This window comes from Manacus candei, unplaced genomic scaffold, assembly GCF_025592945.1.
Source record: "Manacus candei isolate 608988 ecotype Guabito, Panama unplaced genomic scaffold, ASM2559294v1 h1tg000007l, whole genome shotgun sequence".
Lineage (NCBI taxonomy): Eukaryota > Metazoa > Chordata > Aves > Passeriformes > Pipridae > Manacus > Manacus candei.
Window position 1 is genome coordinate 4,531,988 of NW_026138055.1, and position 13,198 is coordinate 4,545,185.

The window sequence follows — 13,198 nt, forward strand, 5'->3', positions numbered from 1 at the left end:
TGCAAGCCAAAAGACGCCCAGACTTTATTTAATGAGAAATTGGCACATTGAAGTCACTGGTTGCAAAGACCAGAAGAAATCATGAGTGTTTACTCAGAGAGCCAAGACTTGCACAGTCATTCCATTATTAGGTATTACTAAATCAAAGCCAGCTTTGTTCTGTCTACTAACAGTGGCTTTTAATACTGCATTTTTGCCTCTTCATTGCCAAAGATGAACCTAGTGACAAACAGCACTAATCTCCTTCCCTATGAAATCTGGAAGGCTTTAGGTTTCAAAATAAACAAATCACTCCTCTTCAAACATTTTGTGTTTTAAAGAGAATGTTATATTTCCACCAAGGTTTAAAGTGGGTAGAGTGCATATTTCCATGGAAAAGTGGTACCTTAATAACCCAGTCTGCCACATCAGCACCTGGGCTGTCATGGGACAAGTAGTTCAGCTTGGAGTATCATGAGTCCTTCAAGAGGGGCAGAGTGAACTAGGCTTTTGATTTCTTGGGAACAGGACTGCATTTCAATCATGGATCTACTCATGGCTGAGTACAGAGGTCAGGCAGTCTCTGGGAAGTAAAAGGAACACAAACCCTTCTGCTTTTGGAAGCAGAATCAGATAAACTGCTTTTATCTTTTTCAATACCTAGTACTACAGGCTTGGTTTGCTGAGGCATCACACTAACAAGAAGTAGTTCTTTGTGTGTGTGCAAACACAATTAATAACAAAAATGCCCAAATAATTTTATAGATGCTTAGCCACAGAAGATGTTCAGTGCTATGTTTTCAACCTGCTCTTGTCCTTAACAATAGGAACCATCTCTATTGTCAAACAAGCAGACATTATATTCCATTTACTTGGTAGAATTTTTCTTTTACCCTGTTTACTGTTTCAGTAAGCTCATGCTGGCTGCTAGTTGAAGTATTACTGTGACAATTTTAGTCTGTGCAGATAATATAAATTTCATTTAGCAGTCTGACAACCAAATAGTGTCCTTAAGTCATGGTTGTTTCTAACCAGTAAGGACTGGATTTGGAGAAGCAATGTATACATGGGATCCTACTGCCATGTGAAATAAGAATTCAGCTTTTTGATTCTTCTCTGTTTTGTCAATATTGAGGATTTTAAAAAGAACTAACTCCGCAGATCCTTCTGATTTGTTCATATGTAAGCCAGAATACCAGCGACCAAGGAGCCTGTGAAAGCAAACACAGAAGTTAGAGGCTTAGAACAGAAGTAATCCAATAAGTAAACCCATTAGATTAACTTGTCTCCTCTTGAAAAATTATATTCTTAAATTCAGTCTCATGTTGCACTGGTTCCCAGAGAGGTTGTGAACTTCTCATCCCTGGAGGTGTTCAAGGTCAGGTTGGATGGGGGGCTGAGCAGCCTGGTCTAGTGGAAGGTGTCCCTGCCCATGGCAGGGGGTTGGAACCTTATCTTTAAGGTCCCTTCCAACCCAAACCTTTGTATGATTCTATGATTTTGTGTTTCATACAAAAATCGTAACATTACATGTGGTTAGGCCTACCAAATCCTTCACAAGACACCTAAACCTCTTTCTTTTTTCAGCTTGCCAACTCATGAATGTTTGACCTGAAATGTTTCATACTCGTGGGCTACTTCGGGCTGAATGCTTTTTAAATTTTTTTAAAAGGTTTACCTGTTCTAAAACCTTAATCAGAAAATGACAAAGTTTGCTTTGCATAAAGTGTATATCCTGCACTCATTTAGTTGAGATGCTCTTGTTGGTTTGTGTTTTTTTTTATTATTTCTCTTAAAGAGGTATAAAATGCAACATGAGAGAAGTGACCCTACATGCAGCTGTGTAATGCACTACATTCTGCTATGCTAACTGCAATTAAAGAAACTGAGAGACTCAAATAGTGTTGAGGAAGAAACTCCTCACATTTTAATGCTAGTTGTTCTTGTAAAGAGAGTTAAAAGGCACATACCATTCTCATCCAGGTTGGTATAAAGCCTTTGTACAGAGACATAAACCCTTCACCCTGGACAGTTTGAATCAAGCAGTCCATGGAAGACTTATATAGCAGACCCCTAGGAATGTGCAAGGAAAATAAACAGTGTTAGGATTACAAATGTGCAATTTTAAAAAAAAATCACATCCCCCTCATAAAAATAATTTGTTGCTGATATTTCTTTACAAGCAAAAGCTCTTTTGTAAGCTCCTTGGAATCTAATCAGAACTGAAATCCACTGGAGTAACGGGCTATGCTTAGGTGGCCATCACAACAACACCCTGCAGACATTTGCTAAATCAGTAAAATCATCATCAGAAAGATGAAGAGCAAATCATAAACTTAGCACTTTGCTTCCAGTGAAATCGGTGAGATTTAGGGTTTTCATTTTGCTTCTGAAAAGTTGGTCTCCCAAGTGCCCACACCTTCCCTGCTTGTCTCTCGGCTGGTTCATTATCCGGGTTTTGACCACGTCAGCAGGAGTTCCCAGAACAGCCGCTACCAGGCCAGAACAGACACTGCCAACAGCAACAGATACTTAAAGAAGAAACCAAGATGTATCATGACAACTGTAGCATTGTGATTCCAGTTCTTATAATAGAGATATATTACAACAGTTATCATAAAATCATGAATAATAACTTGTAAAATAAACTTGGCTTGAGAGAAGGCTTGCTAGTATTGCTGTTGCTGAGATGTCCTCCCAGCTGCCCTCACCTCTGTATACTGTTCTGAGGCAGGAATGAAGGACCTACAACATGCAATTCATTATATTGTTTCTATAAAGTAGATTTCTTCATTTAAGGGAGTAAAAGAGGTTGTTCTGCAGGGGTTATATGGCTGTGCCCCCACAGATGAGAGCAAAGGTGTTTAAATGCACCAGCAAGGCACTTGTAGTGAGGGCAGTTTTGTAGCAATAATTGCACATCCTTTCTCTTGTGTCTTTTGTAAAGTGATGCTCTCTCAGGAAAAAAAATAAAATTCTAAAGTTGTGTTTTATCAGCAGTATCAAAATTGAAGAATAGAGGCTTCTGCTGACACAGAGAGGCAGATGAAGACAGCGAGACTGGAAATGCTCTACAGTGGAAAAGGGGTAATCAGGGAATACAGCACCTGGAAACACTGTGAGTCACACTGTTGTCCACAAGTGGCGTGTTCAGAAGCAAGAAGTGTTTCACTGTGTCGTAAGTGGTCAGATCTGTAGAGAGGATAATGAGAAAAAACAATACTGTCAGAAGCAAATGGTGTCTGTGCTGTTCATGGCATAGGATGTTCATTTCCAGTGCAGCTCCTCCCATTGGCACAGCTGGCACTCTGCCCCCAGGTTCTGATGATGATTGTGGCACCTAAGTCCTGTCTTTAGACATGTGAGCACATGCCACTTGGATCCTCACAAGTCTATGGGACCAGATGGGATCCACCCAAGGGTGATGAGGGAGCTGGTGGAAGAGCTCGCCAAGCCTCTCTCCATCATCTACCAACAGTCCTGGCTCACTGGGGAGATACCAGATGATTGGAAGTTGACGAATGTCACACCCATCCACAAAAAGGGCTGGAAGGAGGACCCAGAAAACTACAGGCCCATCAGCCTGACCTCAGTGCCTGGCAAGGTTATGGAGCAGGTCATCCTCAGTGCAGTCACACAGCACCTATAGGATGGACAAGGAATCAGACCCAGCCATCATGGTTTTAGGAAGGGCCGGTCCTGTCTGACCAACCTGATCTCCTTTTATGATCAGGTGACCCACCTGGTCGATGAGGGGAAGGCTGTGGATGTGTCTACCTGGACTTCAGCAACGCCTTTGACACCGTCTCCCACGGCATACTCCTGAAAAAGCTGGCAGTCCACGGCTTGGACAGAGGCACTTTCTGTTGGGTTAAGAACTGGCTGGAGGGCTGAGCCCAGAGTGTGGTGGTGAACGGTGCTGCATCCAGTTGGCAGCTGGTCACTAGTGGTGTCCCCCAGGGATCAGTGTTGGGCCCAGTCCTGTTTAATATCTTTATTGATGATTTAGATGAGGGGGTTGAGTCCATCATCAGCAAATTTGCAGATGACACTAAGCTGCGGGGTAATGTCGATGAGCTGGAAGGCAGGAGGGCTCTGCAGAGGGACCTGGATAGGCTGGAGAGTTGGGCTGATTCCAATGGGATGAGGTTCAACAAGGCCAAGTGCCAGGTCCTGCACTTTGGCCACAACAACACCCCCTGCAGCGCTACAGGCTGGGCACAGTGTCTGGAGAGCAGCCAGGCAGAAAGGGACCTGGGAGTTTGGATTGACAGGAAGCTGAACAGGAGCCAGCAGTGTGCCCAAGTGGCCAAGAAGGCCAATGGCATCCTGGTCTGTATCAGGAACAGTGTGGCCAACAGGACCAGGGAAGTGATTCTTCCCCTGTACTCAGCACTGGTGAGGCCACACCTGGAGTGCTGTGTCCAGTTCTGGGCCCCTCAGGTCAGGAAGGACATTGAGGGGCTGGAGCAGGTCCAGAGAAGAGCAACAAGGCTGGTGAAGGGACTCGAATCCTATGAGGAGAGGCTGAGTGAGCTGGGGTTGTTCAGCCTGGAGAAGAGGAGGCTCAGGGGAGACCTCATCACTCTTTACAATTCCCTGAAAGGAGGTTGTAGCCAGGTGGGAGTTGGTCTCTTCTCCCAGGCAACCAGCAGTAAGACAAGAGGGCATGGTCTTAAACTGTGCCGGGGAGGTTTAGGTTAGATATTAGGAAGAATTTCTTTACAGAGAGAGTAATCAGGCACTGGAATGGGCTGCCCAGGGAAGTGGTGGATTCTCTGTCCCTGGAGGTTTTTAAGATGAAACTGGATGTGGCACTTAGTGCTGTGGTCTGGTAACCACAGCAGTAGTGGATCAAAGCTTGGACTTGATGATCTCAGAGGTCCCTTCCAACCCAGCTGATTCTATGATTCTCCTTTTTGTTCCCATCTGCTCTAATTTACCTCAGAGGTGATCGTTGAGCTGTGTCTGGGTGACCCTCATCAGACCTGCTGCTGACTCAGCTTCCAGGCTTGGCCTCAGACTTGTCTCATCACCACACACTTCCCTGAGGATCTGGATCTTGGTGAAGCCTCGCTGCCTTCACTGGTTCTGCCCTGCAAACCTTGAGTGCTGGGGGCTGGATTGTAGCCTGGTGAGGTCCCTGCTTTGCTGGCCGTGGGATCCCCTCAGCGCCTGGATCACCTTTCCTTAAGCTGAGGCACAAACTGTTATTTTTACGCAATTTGATTTCCACAGGACAGAAACGCAGGTGCACAAGGCAGAGGTCACCTGCAGTGAGCTCCAAACGGGTCCCTAGTGTAGGTAATCAAGACACTAAGACTCTCCTTTCTTAAAGCTTATGTGTGGCCCTATGTGCTGCAGACCAAGTTATTCCATTTACCTCCCATGTTCACCAGAGCAGCCCTCTGGACATTTGGCACCCATCCAGCCCAAAGTCCCCGTATTCCTCCTTCAGACAGGATCTTCAGAAATGCATGGTGCACACCCCGAAACCTGAAATCAATATGCAACTAGTAGGTAGACAGCCCAGATACAGAGAAATCTTTGCATATTGCAGTACTTTGCTGCACCAGATCCTTACATAGGATTTATGCAATTTACACCTGCAAGGATCTGGCCCTCTGGATCCATTTTTTGATCCATCTTTGACTTTCATGCCACGATATTTTACCAAACATACTAGTTGCCTTGCTAAGCAGTGATCTGATCTCTAACAGCAGACAACCCTTTGATCCCACACAGGGTTGCAGTAGTAAATGTACAAGACACCAAAAGATGGCAGCAGTTTGGGATGCAAAGAGCAGCGTGTCCTGGTATTTGCAGGAGGGTCTCAAGCCCTGCTGTCTGTGCATCCTGCATGACCCATTTCCCTCATCCTTTCTTCCAGCTTACCATCTTTAGAAGGCATCCTACCCTCCCCATGGAAATATGGTGGCCTGGACATGCTGCAGCACGGAGGACAGGTGAGAGTTTGTGGTTCTGGGACCAATAAATCAGAATAAGGAAGGCAAGTATAAATGGGATAAGGAGAAAGTCTTATGTCCCCCACCCTGTTCACTGCCCAGAGCCATTGTGTGCTTCCCAGGCACTGCTCTCCCCCTGAAAAAGCAAAGAGAAGCTGGGGAGAGGGAGTGGCAGAAAACAGAGAGAACCACACTCTGGGCCAGAGCATGATCAGTAACAGGAAAAAAACCAGCAGCTCTGAGAGGAACCAACCGTAACGGCTTTCCTTCCAACTTCCTCTTTCCCTCCATCTGCATCTGCACCTTCACCAGATCAGTTGGGCTGGCGAAAAACTGTCCGATGGCACCTGCAGACATGCCTCCAACCACAGCTTTCCTGCCAAACAGGGGGAAATTTGTGCTCCAGAATAAACTGAAAATCTTCAAAAATCACAGTGCTTGAGCTGCAGAGTTCAGCAGCACGACCCAGGTGGAACATGTGTAAATGGTTGCTCCATATACTAATGACCAAAGTGAAGGTAATAATTGTGGTGACTGCAGGTTGTTAATCAGTAATATTTCTGCCAATTTTAAGAAAGGGTTAAAACTTGCCTGGGGAAAAAAAATCAAGGTTGCATTATGCTCCTCGATCAAGGTTTAAAGGCAGGATGGGAAGGTACACAAGTAAGGGATGATGCTCCACATACTACAGCTGAATGCCAGTGTGAAATTCTAAAGTGGTTGCTGATATATAAGACTTTTCTTTATCTCTCACTGCTGCTAATTGGGTTGTGTTCATTTTCTGGTTCTATTTATTTTAGTAAAACCAGAAATATCAGTAGTATCCATAGTTCCCCCTTCCTGAAGCACCAGCCATGGCAAGTATTTTGTATTAGATTTTCACATCCTAAAATCAGGTACATTTTGGACCCAAGATTTGTCTGCAGGACTCCTTCAGTGAGGACAACCCCAAAACAAGCAATAAATATGCATAAATATGCAACATTACCAGAGAGGAAAAGTTTTATCCTCAGCCCTACAAAGCACAGAGTCACGGAGATGTTCATAAGCAACCATCCGAACGCCAGAGTACACTGTGGGAAACAAAAGCAGGAGACAGTTCTTGGGTCTGCCATTTCTGGAGGTCACACTGTGAGAGACACATCAAGAGATTGGTTTAAGACACTCTGGATCTCACCTGCGTCAGCTGGTCACTGCCCTCACGTTTGTGAGGGCGTTACCTGGTATCAGTGCTACAGATAGAACGTTTCAGCATCAGAGAATCTCTCTGGCTGAGCCATGGGTCTGCCAGGAGGCAGCATGGCTTTGCCTTCATCCTAAGGAGATGTGACTGCATTGCTTCCCCCTCAGCTGATACCAAACACAAAGCGTCCCACAGATACTTTTGGGGTTTGTTGCTATCACCGTATTTCCAAATAAAGTACAGAAAGCTGTCACCTGTGGCCAACCCCCTAATGCATTTCATCTAGAACTTGTATTCTTCCCTAGTGCTTGCAACTTTATCTTTTTTTCCCCAGCCCGTCCCCACTTCCCTCAAGTATAAGATATTTATGGTTCTGAGGACTACAGGTGCCTGTTTTGCTTCCTACACAAGGCCTTCCAGCAAAGATGACAGGGAAATTATATTTTGTTTTCCCAGAAGCCAGAATAAGGCATAAGGAGAGAAGGAAGAAACAATATTGATCCAAAATCCCCTATATATTTCAAAGTGGGATTGCAGGCTAGACTGAAGATATATCACAGATACATCTAAAATACAAAGAGATATGTCAAGCTCACTTCAAAAGGCTGTTGGCCACAGAAGGCAGGACCCACCCTTGTCCCATCACAAGCAGATAATCACCTATGTGGCGGTAGATGGCTGGGGTGGCTCCTTGCCAGAGCTTCCCTAATCCCTCCTCCTGCACGATTCCTGCTGCCGTGCGCAGCATCCCACGGTACGGGGCTGCCTGGCCGGACACAGCTCCATCCTGATGGACAGCAGCCTCACCTTGGATCTGCAGCCGAGTTTTCGTGAGATCCAGGGGAAATGTCACTGAGGAGAAAGGGCAGGGAACACATGTGAATACGAGTGTGGCTGTGGGGAGACCTCCCACGCTGGGAACATCTGCACCAGAACTCCCTGCCAGGGACCACAGGCCGTACCTAATGGGTGCAGGAGATTCATGGAGGGGAGAAGATTCACATCGAGATCTGTTAAAAGCAGCTCTGGGCACGAGTAACCAGATTACATTCCCGTCAAGCACCAAGTCTTTCTCTTGCATTTCATTTTGCAGATGTGTTATGCAGTATGTGTACTTTCCAAGAGACTCATGATTAAAAATCCTGTTCCTGTTAGTCCCCCTGAATAAAGACCAGTCAAATCTCTCAATCGTTCATGGGGCCTCTCCAATTCTGCCCAGCATAGAGGCAGCACGATAAGGTCAGGAACAACCCCACACTGGCCATTGTAATGCAGATACACATGCAGGCTCACCTACAAACCTATCTACAAAGCTGTCCTACAAACCACCCTAAAACATGCTGCTTTTCTGATTCAGAGACTAAAATCGTATCTAGCCTGTTATTTCTCTCTCTGAAATAACTGCTGGCCAGAGAAGTAGGTCCAACTTTATTTCAGCTTCCCAGGGCTGCTCCTGAAACAGTATGGATACATGGTTGCTGCACCTCATTTCAGTTACAGGCTGGGAGTTCCTCTCTGGATGAGGGACCTTCCCAGGCTGTCTCAGGTGGCGATTACCCAGGAGCAGGGGTTGTCTTTGGTGTGACTCCTGAGCAACACACCAGGGTCCTTCCAGAGCAGGACTCAGGTGCTGGGGGAATGCAGTCAATGCTCAAAGCCTCAGCAGGTTTACGGTCTGTTTGTGCATTAGGTTTGGTAGTCATGTTTAAAGATTAGAGAAAATTGAGAAGTTACAAATCATTTACAGCAACGTAACAGATTTGCCTGTAAGAGCTTGTAGAAATAAAGCATGCTGAAAAATATTCCAAATAAGCTACTTGATCACAAAGCAGTGCTATGCAGATGCCACAGTGCTTCTATCCCACGTTTCACCAAATAGTTTTCAACTCCATTTTTAAAGCCATCTCCACTGTAACCATCATATAAGAGTCAATTTTTGTTTGATTAACTTCCATTAACTATGAAAAGCAAATTCCTAAAGGAATCAGCCCTTGCTAGTAACTTAGGCAACAGATCTCCCTGCCTCTAGTCTTTTCCTGGAAACCCAGCAACAGCAAAGCTTAAACCAGTCACAACTGTTCTGTGTTAATGACTGCAGTCCTTTGGCAAAGATTTCATCCTGAAAAACCCGCCCTCCAGCCACACTCAGGTGACATAAAGCACTTGCAAGGCTTAGATTACAGAAAAGTCACGGTGAGCACAGTGAAATGCACAGATTTGCTGGAGCAGAACACTGAGAAATGAGGCAACCGGGGATTGACGTTTTCCCTGCCCCCCGTAAGTACATTTTGACCCCCTTCCCTCTCGGAAAATCAGGATGAGTTGTACCTAGTTCTGCCACAGCCGCTGCACAGGCTGACAGAGCAAATTTGCTGGCTCGGGGCCACCTCTGTGGAAGAGGTAAGCTCTTCTCTTCTTCTGCAGGTGACATCTAGCATCTCACATGAACCGAGGCTCACCAGCCACCCAGGGTCTGTCTGGAGCGAGAGCAGACCCTAGCACAGCTCAGTTCTGGGTCGTTTAGGAGACAAATTGCTGAAGGTCATGTTTCTCCAGCGCCAGCACCAGGAACTGCAGCAGCCCGAGTGGCTCCTGCAGAGCTGGAAGGTCCTTCTGCAGTGACACAAGAGAATCCTGCTCAACAGGCTCCTGGGAAATGTAGTCTGTCCCTGACGCTGCCCTGCGCCAGGAAACCGATAGTGCAGGTACAGTCACACAGTATTGTCCATTATCATCTGTATTAAAAAGTGTAATCATTAACGAGAGCTCGAGATTACGAGCACATGTGGGGGGGGTGTTTGCTTTACAAGGTGCTGTCGTTGACAGCAGCACCTCGGGAGCCCCAGACTGCATTCCCATGTCAAACAGCTGCACAGGCATCCGTAAGGGATGAAGTGATACAGATCTGGTTCAACAAGAACTGCATTAGCAGCAGCTATGTGCCGAGCTGGGGTGATGGAGTGCTTTTAGCAATCTGTGTCTCCTGCGGATTAGGCACGAAGCAGTGCAGTTCGGGATGACGGAAGCTGATCACTGCCCAGAGCCCCGTAAGTGAGAAGTTTAAAGCTTTTCCTGGCTGAATGCTGAAGCCCTGTTAATTGTGTGCAGGTCCTAATTTCTCTTAAATTAATGTAGACATATTTAGGTCCTCATCATTAAAAAAAAAAGGTATGTGCTGTTCGAGAGAGGCGTTTCATTTATCACTAAGGCTCAGCTGAATCCCTAAGTTAATCATTAGCCATTAGTCAGTAATCCTCATGCTGAGGATTTGGGGATTTTTTAGGTCACAGAAAATTATGCCAGACCACCTCCCCACACACTTGTCTGACTGCCTGACATTTTGGTGTGTGGTCCCCATTGCAAGGATTCAGACAAATGAAGTGAGCATTGCAGGTGAAATACTCAGATGAAGTCCAATGACTTTATGTTGTCACTCACCAGTAATCGGTATTAAACTGCATCCTTCTTTGGGTTAAAATTCGTTAGAATTCATGCAGTGATAAAGCAAGCTACTGACAAAACCCTGGTTAAAAATGGGAAGAATGCAAACATGCCTGGCTGCAGGGAAGGTACAAGTGGTTCAGAGCCTTTTTCCTGACAGTTCGTGAAATCTGCTGTGGCACTTTGTGCCTCCTTCCAAAACTGTTCTCTGGGCTTGGCCACTACATATCAGCCTGCATATCATCGATTCATAATATAGGCTGGAGAGGACCTCTAGAGGTCACCTACAGTCATCGTACAATCCTCTACTCAGAGCAGGGAGAGCTTCAGAGGTACATCAGGTTGCCCAAGGTTTTGTTTGGCCGCCTGAAAACCTCCCAGGATGAGGATTTCACCATCATCCCTTAGCTGTGTACCTCTGGGTACAGTCTCATTCTGTTTTCTCCATAACCATGTTTTAGGGAGTGGAAAACAACAACTAGATCTCTCCTTAAAATAAACCCCATAGCATTGCAGATGGAAAGAACAGCTTTCCATGGTAATTTTCATTCTGAAGAAATAGATTCTTTTTTAAATAAGACTGATTTATGGATGGCAACAAAAAAGAATTTTGTCTTCTCACAGGATCTTTGAAATGAGCCTGACTAGAGATGGATGCTTGCATGGACAGCTCTGTGACATGTGGAGCAGAGAAAGGCCAGTGCTCATGAAAGTCCATAGCTGGAGTTCATACACCCCAAATCCCAAGGGAGACAGCGCCAGCAGAGAGAACCCTTCCTATTCATTTACTTCATTTTTTGAGACCGCATTTTTTGGTTTCTTTCCAAAGCCAGTTTGATCAAAGGCTACATATGCAGGGAGGGAGTGTGGACTTCAGATGGGATGGGAAACAGAGCAGCAGGGCCTGGTAGGGCTGTTCTCTCTGTGATGGAGAAAGGCAGCCAGACTGCCCAGTCCTCTCAGCTGCTTCTGCAGGTGTTAGTTTACTTGGAAAGGCCACTAACCAATACCTGCCCAGGACTAGGGCCTAGTCTGAGGAAAGCTTGGTAGTGACTATTGCAATGTCATACTGGTTGTATCCTCCTCACAATAGTGCCTTGCAGTTGCATCTCATGTCCTTCACCACATCTTGCCCTAGAAGCAGAACCTAAACAAAAACAAACCAACAAGAAGGCCAAAACAAAAACAAAAGCCTTTAATTTATGTCTTCACATAGGGCTGAGGGCTTGTATTACCTGTATACATAGATCACTTTAAACTCACTACTCAGTCAATTAATGAAAATATACTTCAATATTCCAAGGTCTTTAGCTCTCTTGTCACTACATAACCATTTGTAGGAAAAAAAAAAAGAATTTAATACATAAACTAAACCCAGGAAATAAACATACAAAGAGCTGTGATAGCTAAACACAGAAGTGTAGTAATACCACAGTTAACAGGGATTTAGCTGTTTGTTCCAGACAGTTTGTGAAATGGACATCAGCATCCTATTTGACACAGTTGGTATATTTGGGCTTGTTTTTGTGCAGCTATGACTGACAGGTAACATCCCAAGGTATTTCAACATGACTGTTTAATGAAGGGCATAGATCTGGTTTTCACAGCTCTTGTGATCTGATGTACATCTGGTTGCTTGAATGTGGAGCAAACAGATGAAAGGCTAGAAAAGGTGAGCAGGGCTTGTTGAAGCAAGGAGTCTGGGCATAGCAAGGAGGATCAGGTCCTGGGACTGAGAAGAACAAGAGATTTGGACAAAGAGCCAGAGCAAAAGAAGACAAACCACCCCCACCCCCCCCAAAAATCAAACGGTTGAGGCTGGAAGGGACCTGAAGTCTGGCTAGTCCTAAGCCCTGCTTAAAGCAGGGTCACCTCGAGCAGGCTCTAAGGACTGTGTTCAGCTGGGGTTTGAACGTCTCCCAGGACTCCCCAGCCGCTCTAGGCAACCTGTTGCAGTGCCTGACCACCATCACAATTAAAAAAAAAAATTAAGTGGACTTTTCTCTATTTGTTTATGACCACTGTCTCTTGGCCTTTCCCTGGGCACCACTACAAAGATCCTGGCTCCATCCTCTTGGCACCCTGCCTTCGGGTGTCCATACACACTGGTAAGATCCCTCTGAGCCTTCTCTATTCCAGACTGAGCTGTCCCAGCTCTCTCAGCCTCTCATCAAATGACAGATGCTCCAGCCCCTTTATGAACTTCTTGGCACTTCACTGGGCTCACTCCAGTCTTCTCACACTGGGAAGGTTAGAACTGGACCCAGCACTCCTAGTCGATCTCTCCAGCACTGAGCAGAGGATCACCTCCCTCAATCTGCTGGCAACACTCTTCCTAATGCAGCCTAGGGTGCTGTTGAGTGCAAAGGTACATTTCTGACTTGTGTTCAACATGGTGTCCACCAGGACACGAGATCTGCAAAGTTCCTTTCCAGGCACATGCCTTCCAGGTACATGGGGTTGTTCCCACCCAGGGACAGAACTTGGCATTCCCCTTTGCTGCACTTCATGAAGTCACTTTTTTTCCCTGAAAAGTTAGACCACATGATCCTTGAGCTTCCTTCCGACCTGGTATTCTGTGGTTTTAAGATAAGTCCCTGTTTGCCCATTTTTTCAGCCTGAAAATGGC

General features: G+C 45.7%; 1 protein-coding gene across 4 annotated transcripts; it reads right to left on the reverse strand.

Annotated features, from left to right (window-relative positions):
* Positions 1 to 9,732, reverse strand: SLC25A27 (solute carrier family 25 member 27). 4 transcript variants are annotated; one of them, XM_051811333.1, is made up of 9 exons: positions 9,457 to 9,727; positions 7,789 to 7,980; positions 6,934 to 7,018; positions 6,199 to 6,321; positions 5,363 to 5,475; positions 3,087 to 3,171; positions 2,399 to 2,491; positions 1,950 to 2,052; positions 1 to 1,190 (listed from the first exon to the last, which is right to left on the reverse strand). In XM_051811333.1, exons 1-9 carry the CDS (start codon positions 9,557 to 9,559, stop codon positions 1,119 to 1,121), a joined length of 969 nt encoding a protein of 322 aa, XP_051667293.1. In that variant the 5' UTR covers positions 9,560 to 9,727; the 3' UTR covers positions 1 to 1,118. The 4 variants fall into 4 exon arrangements, with proteins under 4 accessions (XP_051667293.1, XP_051667312.1, XP_051667302.1 ...); XM_051811352.1 differs by lacking the exon at positions 6,199 to 6,321 and having other exon boundaries at positions 9,457 to 9,732; XM_051811342.1 differs by lacking the exon at positions 2,399 to 2,491 and having other exon boundaries at positions 9,457 to 9,726.
* Positions 9,733 to 13,198: the final 3,466 nt, after the last annotated feature.

Bases quoted from the DNA above. Each gene is read 5' to 3' on its own strand.
- SLC25A27 (XM_051811333.1), bottom strand. From the start codon at position 9,559: ATGTCACCTGCAGAAGAAGAGAAGAGCTTACCTCTTCCACAGAGGTGG. The intron at 7,019-7,788 runs GTGATTATCTGC...TGTTTCCCACAG, and splicing joins AGCCATCTACCGCCACATAG to TGTACTCTGGCGTTCGGATG. The intron at 6,322-6,933 runs GTAATGTTGCAT...CCTGTTTGGCAG, and splicing joins GATAAAACTTTTCCTCTCTG to GAAAGCTGTGGTTGGAGGCA.